The 12,905-nt window shown below is 35.8% G+C and overlaps 1 protein-coding gene across 3 annotated transcripts in view; it reads left to right on the top strand.

Moving 5' to 3' along the window:
- The window catches only part of DPCoAC (dephosphocoenzyme A carrier), a 103,674-nt gene that overhangs the window by 46,191 nt on the left and 44,578 nt on the right, over positions 1-12,905 (top strand). For all 3 annotated transcript variants that reach the window (XM_090405863.1, XM_090405864.1, XM_090405862.1), the window contains exon 4: positions 10,254-10,362. In XM_090405863.1, coding sequence (XP_090261989.1) covers positions 10,254-10,362 — 109 coding nt within the window. The remainder of the gene's footprint in view (positions 1-10,253; positions 10,363-12,905) is intronic.

Genomic DNA, 12,905 nt, shown 5'->3' with positions numbered 1-12,905 from the left:
CTGTAGCTCATCAGCTATCATCAACAATACTCCTCCCCCCATTTTATTCTCACTGTCATTCCTGAACACACTATACCCATCACATTCAGTCCCACTGGCTATATCATCTACAGTCAGCCATGTCTCACTAATACCAATAACCTGTGGTCTGGAAGTGCCAACCATGGCCAAAAACTCTTCCTTCTTGTTCCTAATACTCCTAGTATTAGTGTACATGAATTTAAGACCCCCATTAGCCCAACCCTACCTTGATGCCTTATATTAACTATCCCACTCTGGTTTGTTGTCCTTATTTGCTCTGGCATATTATATTCATTCTTACATTCAACTGCCTCCCTAAGGACTGTATATCTACTCCCCCCCCCCCTTAACAAATCTAGTTTCCCTGAATTGGCACATCCACTACATTCAGCAACACTTTCTCAAGTCTTCTTACACCGTAACCATTCAAATGCAAGCCATTCATCTTATACAGATCCTTTCGCCCATCAAACTCACTCCACACATCCACAAATTCCACACCACTCGTCATACATAACCCACGCATAAAGTCATTCGCAATTATGACCCTCCTTTTAAACATTTCACTGTCATACCGTGGCAAAAGACTAATCATTCTAACTCTCTCACTCTTTTCTTTTGCTACCTCAAACAATTCATTCAGGTCTTCTATCATTTCCATTTTATCTCCTTTCAAATCATTCTACCTGCCACAACAATCATTTCTTTCACCCTTTCCTTTTGCTCTCTAATAGACTCAGTTACATCCTTTATGGTCGCGCCAGGTTGGTACGATTTTGTCAAATCCTCTACTAACACACCTCGTACTAACGAGTCTCCATACAGCACTCTATCCTTCATTTTGTTCATGTTCACATTCATACGTCTATTTTTCCTGACATACCTTTTATTATTGGTTGGTTCATTCAGTCGACTTTTGTTCATGCACTCTAGCTGCTGTTTTGCCCTTTCTATCGCACCATTCAACAACGCGATCTCACTCAATGCATCTATCTCATCTTTTTTTATTCTCTGGGAAATCATTAACACTATCATTCACACTTTCTATATCACACTCTCACAATTCTCATGTACAACCTTGCCGTTTCTTGTCATATCCCTATTTTCTTCATTCTGAAGTTTGACAAAAATTACTTGCTACATATCTAAAAAAAACTGTTTAGGATTCTCTTTAGCCTGCATGGCCAATGTTCTTTCGTAATCCTTTTTTTGCTTTTCTTACCACACTCGTCACCCTTCTGGCCTGCGCTTTATACCGTTTTGTGCCTGCCAGTCATGATTTTACTGCTGTTAATTCGTGTTTTGTTAAGTTGCTTGTTATTGTTTTGTTATGATTTAAAATGTTGGCAGTTTCTAAACTAATTTTGTTTGCTATGTTCTTTGGGATGAATCTTAAGCCTTTTTCAATATTACAAATAAATTCCAGTTTGTTTATCGATCTGGGTGCTACGGCAAAATTTAGACCTTTGTTAAGTACTGAGAGTTCATATTTGTTTAAAGCGTGGTTGGATAGATTCGCTACATTACCGTTACCTGCAGGCGATTGGTGACTCCTGTTGTTTCTTGCTTCTGGCTGGTTGTTATCGTTCATCGTGGAGAAATTGGAATATGGCCGTTCGTTTTGTCGATCTTTTAGTCTATGAAATTTGGAAATTAGGTTTTCTTTCTTCATTTGAAGGATATGGTTTGCCGTGTTGTCCGTAATCTTTTCCAGGATCATCCCGATATCTGTGTTTAAGTAGCTTTGAAAGTTCAGATTTTAAATTTTGTAGCTGGTTTTGAGTAACGGCTAAGTTCTTTCTAGTAGCCTGGATCTGTTCTCTGAGTAGTGCTTTCTTCATGCAGCGGTATATTCGTTGTGCCTTTTGTTGAGGTGAATTTTTTCTTTAGTTTGATGCAATTCGGAATGATATTGCTGTCCCTACACCGTTTTAAAAAAAGCCAGTCGATTGATCAAACCAGAAACATGAATCTTCAGCTTACCATATTGATTGCATTGCTGGTGGGGCGAATCTCCATGAATTATCATAACACTTTCTTTTAGTGTTGCACGTTGATCAGCATTCATATTAGAAATTATGGACTTTACAATCTTGTTATAAATAACTCTTTTAATTTCCCGACGTTTTGATCTTCATATTAAGATCATCATCTGGAGCATATACAAATATACAGGACAAGCTGAGTTACATTACATGCAGTAAGCTAGAGAAACAATGATTTGATCAGGGGTTATTCTACTGGCATGACCTCTAGTGAAAAAAAAAAATTAAATTATTTAGAAACTACATCAAGCTAAATTCTATTTATGATAACATGAATAAACATTCATGTATAAACAGGACTGTAGTTAATCCAGGATCCTAAATCAAAAATAACAATTGTAATGCTAAAAATAGAACATTATTGTTACTGAAAGAAAACTATCTATAAGAAAGAATGTTTATTCATGTTATCATAAATAGAATTTAGCTTGATGTAGTTTCTAAATAATTATTTTATTTTTTATTTTTTCACTAGAGGTCATGCCAGTAGAATAATCTATGATCAAATCATTGTTTCTCTAGCTTACTGTATGTAATGTAACTCGGCTTGTCCTATATATTTGTATATGCTCCAGATGATGATCTTGATGTGAAGATCGAAACGTCGGGAAATTAAAAGAGTTATTTATAACACGGTTGTCAAGTCCATAATTTCTAATATGAATACTGATCACCATGCAGCACTAAAAGAAAGGGTATCTAACATTTGGTTTGTGTTTTCAACTTTCACTTTTTTTCGAATAATATTTCAGTTTGGAATATTTATTTGGAATAATATTTCAGTTTGGAATATTTATTTGGAATAATATTTCAGTTTGGAATATTTATTTGGAATAATATTTCAGTTTAGTCATAGTTGATTCAACTGCATCTTTAAATTCAGGAACAGATATGAAATTTCCTATAAAAAAGGGAGTTAGGGAGATGTCATTTCACCTAAATTACTTATAGCAACCCTAGAAGAAATTTTTAAAAACCTGGATTGAAAAAATAGAGGAACTGAATTGAATGGACAAAGTAAAAAGAAAGGAATATAAATATACACAAGAACAAAATAACAATAATGTATAATTAATACTTTACCAAAAAGCCAGTACAAATTAAACACCAGGAAATTGATACAATAACCTCCTATGTTTACCTAGGGCAAAAGATCACAGAGGGTGACTAAAGAAGAAATTATACATAGAATTAAACTTGGTTGGATAGCTTTTGGAAAACATCATGAAGCACTCAAAGGAAACATCTCAATTTGCCCTAAAAAAAAAAAAATATTTGACAGTTGTATGCTTCCAGTCATGATGTATGGAAGTGAAATGGATTTTGGCTAAAAAATTGACCAACAAGAGCTCAGTCTAGGGTGAGAGACAACAGCCATTAAAAGATTCAAATGGTAGTGGGCAGGTCATAATGTAAGAAGTAGCACTCAAAAATGGACAAAGGTGATATTGAATGGTATCCTAGAGATGGAAAGAGAGCTACAGGAAAACCAAAGAGATGGTGAGAGGATGAGATTAAAGAGATGGCAGGAAGCTTAGTGGCATAGAAAGGCTGAAGATAAGAATGAATGCAGGACTTTGGGGGGGGGGGAAACTTTTCAACAGTAAACAGAAAATGGCTGATGATGATGAGTTTGAAGACAGGTAGCAAATTACAGATCAGTCATTATCTCAGGAGTGGTTAGGATACTAAAGAAATTGGTAAAAGGCAGAAATTAGGAATGAGTTGACTGGAATAGGATTCTCTGGGAGAAGGCATGGTTTGTGAAGGATAGGTCTTGCCTTAGTAACTTACTCACTTTTTATAATCAAGTAATGAGTTAGATAAAAGAAATAGCTACACAATGATACTGCTGGGCTTGGCAAAAGCATTTGACAGGATTCACATGGAACTGTTTCATAAATTGGAGTAAATGGTAATAAATATAAGCTGAGAAATAATGAATAAGTGATTGCTTATTGGACTGACATCAAAGAATAATCCATGGTGCAAGGGGGGGGGAATTGATTTCAGATGAAGGTGGGGAACTATTAGTGCTGTATCTCAGAGCTCTGTACTTGGACTACTGCTATTTAGTTTGTATAACAGTGATATGAGAAATCGTTTAAAGGGAAATATCCAGTTGTTTGTTGATGCAAAACTGGGAACAGTGATAGTTACCGAAGATGATACATAGCAATCCTCAGGATGACTTGATCAGTGTGAATAAAGGATAATAGTTGCCAATTTAATGTAGCAAAGTGTAAGATCATGCACTTTGAGATGAAGAGGTCACAAGCTATAGATTTCAATGATGGCAGTGAACTGTAGAAAAATTGAAGTCAAGGATATTAGGATAATTGCAGATAAAATTTAGATGGCATATTACAAAAGTGGCCAAAATAGCTTATTGGGTTGCCTTTGTTGAACACACAAGGGATAAATTTGAAGGTCTGTAGGTTACAAAGCCTAGGTTGATAAACAGAAAAGAGGAGATATGAAAATATAAGTTTATTAAAGAGGTTTATATGATTTGACACACTTTTTCACTGCATAGTAGGAAGGGTAAGAACAAGTGATCTTCTTGGCATTTAAAAGTAGTTAGCAAGGTTATCAGGAAATTTTTTCCTTGGAACATGGAGTGAGCCAAAGACAACTGGGTGTTTCATTGGTGAAAAATTTCAATGAGCAGTATGATAGGTGTTGTTAATGATTTATGGTTTTAATGGTGCAAGGATAGCAAAGGTTATAGCAGTATACAAGATACGACAATCACAAACATCCATGCCTGTAGTGGAATTCAAACTGTGATCTGTTTGAATTCCACTGGTTGGAGAGGTGGGGGGGGGGGTACTCAGCTAACCAGGCTAGTGATAATCTCTAGGCCTGTCATGATGAGACTATGGAGATGCTTGAGAAAATAATTCCATATCTAAGAATTGTTAGTCTTTTTTTTTAAAAAAAACACTTTCTCTATATGTTTTACTTTTCAGCATTGATGCTCATTTTATTATAACTGAGCACTTTATGATCATATTATCATAACTGAGCATTGATGCTTGCTCAGTCACTTCTTATTTCAGATTCTCTACACTTTTGTATCCTGAACTGGCCTGAATACCGTATTTACTTGGATATAACTTGCACTTTTTTCCCCCAAATTTAAAGTTAAAAAATCAAGGTGCAAGATATGTGCGGGGATTGTCGGAAATAAAGTTTTTCAGGAAAATATTAAATTAATGTTTATAATTAAATTCTCAATAGTCATAATTTACGATTGCTCACATTATTTATAAAATGAATGCATTTAAATTTTAACTAACATTATTTATACGATCAGCTGCTCACCTTCATCACATGATATTTGAATCTTTAGTGACAATGCTTCTGTAATTAAATTAAAACAGTTTTATTATTGTTTGTCCTTTTATCATTTTGGAATCATAAGATCATCATGATTCCATCTGTAGTAATTGCAAACATGATTGCCCATCACTGCTTTTCACTTCCAGTTGTGCACATCATGTTTTTTCATCTTTTTGTTATTGTTTGCAGCATGTTGGAATTGAGAGGCGATCAGCATTGGCTGTTTGTGATAACACAGTTATTGCTCTTCCTAATTTGAATCATATAGCGATGAAAATCCATCACTTTATCCTCAAAATCTTTCAGCATTCTTTGACAAAGGTATGTCCTTTGATGAAGGGGAAACACTTTTCCTTTTCATGAATGTATGTGAGGTATATGTGAAACTTTAATTTCTTTTTTCTTAAAGTAAAATCAGGGGTGTGAGATATACGCAAGGGTGAGTTATATTCGAGTAAATACAGTATGTTGCACTCAGCTATAACATGATCAATAATTGATACAGCAGATGTCATTTGCTTCTTGTGTGTGAGAAATGTCTACTACTCTTTAGTTCCAGTTTCTCCATAGGCCATTCCTTTGTGCTGTTCTTTATTTCCAATAAATCTTAAACTGCCAAAATGAGCTCTGACCAGCAATTAAACTGTGTATGTGTGAGAGAGAGAGACAATTTAATTTCCAGAATGGTCACATAGTGTTGCCCATTTGGTGATTTGGTTGGAGTCAAGTGAGTAATTGTCATTGTACACGTTTTAACTAATGCTTGCATAAACCTCAAGCTTGATAGAGCCATATGCTAGTTGGTTATTGCAAAAACAATAGAGATCTGCATGTAAACTTTGAAAAAAAAATGTGTGATCGAAATTGGAGCTGCATGTTAACATCAAATTTTGTGTGAAAATTGGCAAAACTGCTACTGAAATGTTGGAGCTGTTGAAAGTGGCATATGGTGTGGATGTTCTGAAAAAAGTAAAGTGTCTTTGAGTGGCATAAGAGATTCAAAGGTGGGTGAGAAGAAGTGAACGATGACCCCAGAAGTGGGCAGCCAAAAACAAAAATGATGGATGCAAATATGAACAGAGTGCGAGATTTGGTTTGGTCTGACATACAATTAAGTGTGCGATTAATGACTGATGAATTGCAAAATAATCGAGAAACGGGGTAATTTTAACTGTAGAATTGGGTATGCAAAAGATTTCTGCGAAGTTTATGCCGTGGATCTTGACAGACAAACAGAAGCAGTGGTGGCTTCAAATTGCGACTGATCTTTCTGCACATATTTCCAAGAGTAATTACAGGTGACGAAACCTGGTGATCGTACTGCTTCCAGTATGATCCCAAAACAAACTCCAGAGCATGCAGTGGAAAACCCCAAGTTTACCATGTCCAAAAAAAGTACACGTCACATTTGCAGTTCAAGACCATGCTGGTGTGTTTCTTTGATCGCAAGTGGATAGTCCACTATGAATTCACTGAACACGGAAAAACGGTCAATCAACAATGCTATTTAGATGTGCTGAAAAGATTACGAGATTCTGTTCGGAAAAAAAGACCTGAATTGTGATCTGACAAGTGGATCATTCATCACGACAATGCACCAAGCCATAGCACGCTCATCATTAGAGAGTTTCTGGCCAAAAAATCGATTACCGAATTAGGTCATCCTGCTTATTCACCCAACTTAGCTCCCTGTGATTTCTGGCTATTTCCAAAATTAAAGACTGCGCTAAAAGGACAAATTTTCTGACATCGCTGATATCCAACATAATGTGATAAAGGAACTCGTGTATTCTGGAAAAAGAGTTCCAGGCCTGTTTCCAAAAATGTGAACACCATCTAAACCAGTGTATAAATGCACAAAGGGACTACTTTGAAGGCAACAGTAGCTACTAATGTATAGTTCTGAACATAGGTTTTTTACAGGTGCATTCCTGGAATTAAATTATCACACCTCATATATATATATATATATATATATATATATATATATATATATATATATATATATATTTATAAAACTAAATTTAACTGACTAGAACCCGAGAAAGTATGACAAAAACCTTTAATACATCACAACTAGTTTCATCGGTGCTCCGACTTCTTCAGGTGAGAAATAAAAACATAAGATATAAAATAACACGGTAAAAAATGAACTTTACAGCTTAATAAAAAGCAGAATAATAACAGTCATATTTGAATAGGTGACCGCGTGCTACCGTTGGCATGAGTAGAATGTGTGCGACAGCTAATTTTTGAGCGCCAGTACTGGATTACTGCGCTATGGGAATCAGGTAGATTGTAGCTAAGATTATTGTTTAAATGTGAAGGGTCCAGAACTATTTCTTTTGATTCGATGATTCTTCTTTCGAATTCATCCTTGCAAATATATAAATTAGTAGTGCGTTCCCAATCAACTTCATGTGGCTGTTCTTCAAGGTTAGAGTTTGCCGAGAAAAGGACATGACTGGAAAGGGCGCTCGCTCGTGCTCTACTGTAGGAGATGTCACGTCTATGTTCCTCAAGACGAAGTGAAACAGATTTGTCTCTCTGGCCAAAATAAGGTCGACCACAGTTGCACAAAACTTTATAAACACCAGGAAAATGCAGATGGTTTTTTCTAGAAGATTTTGAAGAGAAAGCTATTTCCTCAGCTACTTTGAAACCTAAACTGTGGTTACGTTACATTGATGACGTCTTCCTTATTTGGGGACATAGTTTAGAGGAACTGCAAAACTTCCTAAACCATTTAAATAACCAACATCAAAACATTAAATTCACATCTGAACTAGAGATTAACGGCGTTCTCCCCTTCTTGGATCTAAAGATCAGTAGATTTCCTAACTGTCTTAAATTTTCTATTTTTAGAAAAACCACCCACACTGATAGATATTTACATGGTTCTTCTCATCACTTCCCACCTCAGAAACTGGGCATCATCTCCACCCTCGCCCATCGAGCAAGATGTCTCATTTCCACAGAAGAAGACCTTCAAACAGAGCTTAACTTCCTGAAAAACACCTTCTTAAATAATGGATATTCGTCTCGTAACATCACTAAATGTTTGAGACCACGCCAACATCCTCGACAAGAAGATGACTCCAACCCTATCACTCATATACAGTTACCTTTTATCAGCACTCTTACCCTAAAACTAGCTAAGATTTTGAAAAAATTCAACATAAAGACCGACTATACTACGCTGCCAAAACTTCGTTCTTTTCTGAGTCGACCAAAACCAAAACACAACCATCTGCATTTTCCTGGTGTTTATAAAGTTTTGTGCAACTGTGGTCGACCTTATTTTGGCCAGACAGACAAATCTGTTTCACTTCGTCTTGAGGAACATAGACGTGACATCTCCTACAGTAGAGCACGAGCGAGCGCCCTTTCCAGTCATGTCCTTTTCTCGGCAAACTCTAACCTTGAAGAACAGCCACGTGAAGTTGATTGGGAACGCACTACTAATTTATATATTTGCAAGGATGAATTCGAAAGAAGAATCATCGAATCAAAAGAAATAGTTCTGGACCCTTCACATTTAAACAATAATCTTAGCTACAATCTACCTGATTCCCATAGCGCAGTAATCCAGTACTGGCGCTCAAAAATTAGCTGTCGCACACATTCTACTCATGCCAATGGTAGCACGCGGTCACCTATTCAAATATGACTGTTATTATTCTGCTTTTTATTAAGCTGTAAAGTTCATTTTTTACCGTGTTATTTTATATCTTATGTTTTTATTTCTCACCTGAAGAAGTCGGAGCACCGATGAAACTAGTTGTGATGTATTAAAGGTTTTAGTCATACTTTCTCGGGTTCTAGTCAGTTAAATTTAGTTTTATAAATGTATACATCCCGAGTAAATCCTAATTTCAACTATATATATATATATATATATATATATATATATTCCTGGAGCTCTCATTATCCAGTAATGCTGTTGGGGTGGGAAGTTTTTCTCCCATATAACAAACATAATGATGAACAGTGTTTACAGACAGTAATATTCAGAATCCTGCTGTCATTCTGACAGCAGATAACTGGGATGTCAGTGGTGTAGCCCATTACGTAGTTGTTTGGCTGATTGGAGCACTTATAAATCTTATTCTACTTTTGATATTTTTTTATTTACATATGCTGGAGTAAAATATGGATGAACAGAATGGAATAATTTATTGTAAAATTATGATATACTATCCAGTGTAGTGAAAAATATGCTACAACTATCATCATGATTCTAGTCATGTAAAAATAATTATTGAAATATTAAAATTCATTCTCTTATAGAGAATGAATTTTAATATTTGAATGAAATTTCACATTTTTTCATTCTCTATAAGAGAATGAAAAAATGTGAAACTTAAGTTTCACAATCGATCCAAGTGTTTGTAAGAATACAGTCATTTGCATTGGAGTTGTCTTGTTATTGCATTATTTTATTTCATATAATAATTCACATGCCAGCTGAGAGTCCACTCATAAAAAAATAAAACTTTCTGACATTGCTGAGGATTATTATCGGTTTAAAGTTGTTTCTGCTTGGTCTCTGAGAACCAACAGTTCAAAATGGTAATCAGCCCAGTGAAACCTTAATCAAATGTATTAAAGGCAAACATATTTGCTAAGAAGCCAAGCAGAGTTTGTAGTCTTTAAGTAGTGCAATAACAAGGCAACTCTGAAACTGACCAGAGAACTAAAAGTTCTCTGGTCACTTTCAACTATTTGGCTGCGAAAGAATAATGGATTTTAATATCTTTTTAATTCGATTGCTTTGATACAAATTGAAACATTCGATGCACTCATCAATAATAGTATTTTTTTTCCTTAATTTTTTATTAGATTTTAACTAGAGATAAAGTTTTGACTTCATTAATTGCTGGAGCTATGGCAGGTGCTTTGGCTAAGACAACAATTGCTCCTCTTGATAGGACTAAAATCAATTTCCAGAGTAAGTATAAGAAATTGAATTTGTTTGATTGTTAATTTGTGCACTTTTTTATTTAGCATAAATTAATTTCTGAAGAAATTATGCAAATAAAGTATTGACTAATATTTCTGCTTTCCAGCCTGTAGGCTGAGTTTTAATCTCACTGTGGCATGGGTAATTATTTGTCTTCAGTTTACCCTGAAATAGCTTGCAAAAGTTTACAAAAAATTCAGACTTGAAAATAAAATCTTCAAGTTCGAGCACTGTCTGGCATTCTGGCATAATGGGTTTACAGTGATACTGCTGGATCTGGCTAAGGCATTTGACAGGATACCACATGGAATTCTAATCCGTAAACTACAACATATGGGAATGGATATAGGGTTGGTGAGATGGATAGGTGGGTGGTTGATGGAGAGATATCAGAGAGTAGTTTATTCAGGAGTAGAGTCCAAAAGATGGCCTGTGACTAGTGGTGTACCGCAGGGTTCTGTTCTTGGACCACTGCTGTTTAATTTGTTCATGAACGATATAGGGAAGGATCTAAGAGGAACAGTTCATTTGTTCGCTGATGATGCAAAGTTAGGTAGGGCAATAGTGAATGCAGAAGATGTTAAAATCTTGCAGGAAGACTTGGATAGATTGGAGTTGTGGGCTAAGGAGAATGGATGTCAATTTAATGTGACAAAATGTAAGGTTATGCATTTTGGGGTGAAAAGATTAGCAGCAGTATACCACATTGGTGGAACTGTACTCCAGGAGATTGATGAGGCCAGGGACTTGGGAGTGTTGGTGGATAGGGAGATGAAGTTTAGGGGGCACATTGCAAAAGTGGCTAAATCAGCTCATCGACTCACTTGGTTTTGAAAAATACTTTGATGAGCAGAGACAAGCAAGTTATTGTACCTCTGTATCGAGCCTTGATAAGACCTCATCTCGACTACTGTGCCCAGATTTGGTCACCTAGGTTTCTTCTTGATGGGGAGGAAGTGGAGAGGATCCAGAGGCGGGTGACCAAGATGATAGCAGGTCTGTGGAATGAACCTTATGAGAACAGGTTGAAGATTTGTGGGTTGCAGAAATTAGTCGATAGAAGGAAAAGGGGAGATATGATTGAGACATCCAAATTGCTAAAGGGTTTCTATAGGATTAATTCAGAGGATATTTTTGAGATCAGGACTGGTGGTGGGAGAACTAGGGGACACCTATGGAAGCTGGGTAAGAGTGTGGTTAGCAGGGGTGTTAGAGCTGGATTCTTTACTTTTAGAGTGGTAAATGAGTGGAATAAGCTGCCAGAGTCTGTTGTGGGTGCTATGGTGAGTGAGTTCGAGACAAGGTATGATAGATACTGTGAGAATGTCGTATAGTTGTGTGGACATGATGTCTAAGGCCTCCCTCGATGTGTCTAAGGACTCCCTGGAATCGCCCATAATAATAATTCCTCCTTTAATGGCGTCTAGAAAAAACTGCACAATGTTTCTTCTTCAAAATTAACTTTTTTCTCTCCTTTACAAAGGATTTCCAAGGAAAAGTTATCAAACACTTAAAAATCAACTCGCTGTACTATTCTCTAAAACAGCTGATAAATGATTATTGCACTAATGGAATCATTAATATTTGATAAACATTTCTCTTCCTATATGAGAAACTTCATTTATTAATTCATAGTGAAGAATTTATGGAGACACAACACACGTGTTAGAATAATTACTTTACTTAACATTAATCAAGTAACAATCGACGTTTCAACCTCTATATTAAGGTCATCATCAGGAAAACATAAATATGTACGATATACAACTACATACCACTGCACTATACAAAAGTAAAATCAATCTAAATGTTTGTTAATCATTTATCCTAGCCTGACTTCTGATGAGAGAAAAAAATGGAACTACATTAAACAGTTTCTGCAGTCCTTTTGTATTGAGATTTTCTTCTGTCTGGGGTTGTTCTGGTTGCTATATGGGTTGAAGATGGGTTCTCCACATTCTTGGAATAATTAATCTGTCATTTCTGTTTAGATTTGGATGATGATTCAGCATTTCACAAGCTTCTTTGAATATTCTTTCAAACCAGGTTTTGGTACAGTGTAGGACTTAGTGCCTTTCCAGTCAAATCTGTGGCATGTTTAGAGTGGAGTGTGGAGTTCATTTATTAAGTTCCAATGTTCTTATGAATTTTTTCCACAACTGTTGTTCCATTTACTTTTGTAACTTAACAGCTAACTAACTTTCAAAACATCTTTCTTTCTGAAAGACTGCTACTAATGAATCTTTTTCACTGGTTCCAAAAATGCTTCCCTATCTTAACATATCTGTATCTCTCTCTCTCTCTCTCTCTCTCTCTCTCTCTCTCTCATAGCTCTAGTCAGCTGTTTTCCAATTACCGTGTTTTCACTTGTGCGTGCTCCAGTGTGCACAATACTTCGCTTTCTGCTTCAATCATGAAGTGAGACAAGATGCTACCATTACATGTTTCTTCACAGTTCTTTTTTATGTGATTCCCACTCCAAAGATACATTAGTACTGTGAATGGATTAAGGATTTTTGTTTTGTATTTTT

The sequence above is a fragment of the Typopeltis vanoorti genome, chromosome 15 (assembly GCF_054136105.1).
Source record: "Typopeltis vanoorti isolate ZY-2024b chromosome 15, IOZ_Tvanoo_1.0, whole genome shotgun sequence".
In the NCBI taxonomy this organism is placed as follows: domain Eukaryota; kingdom Metazoa; phylum Arthropoda; class Arachnida; order Uropygi; family Thelyphonidae; genus Typopeltis; species Typopeltis vanoorti.
The sequence above is the reverse complement of the archived record's forward strand: the minus strand, read 5'-3'. Positions and strand labels throughout refer to the sequence as shown.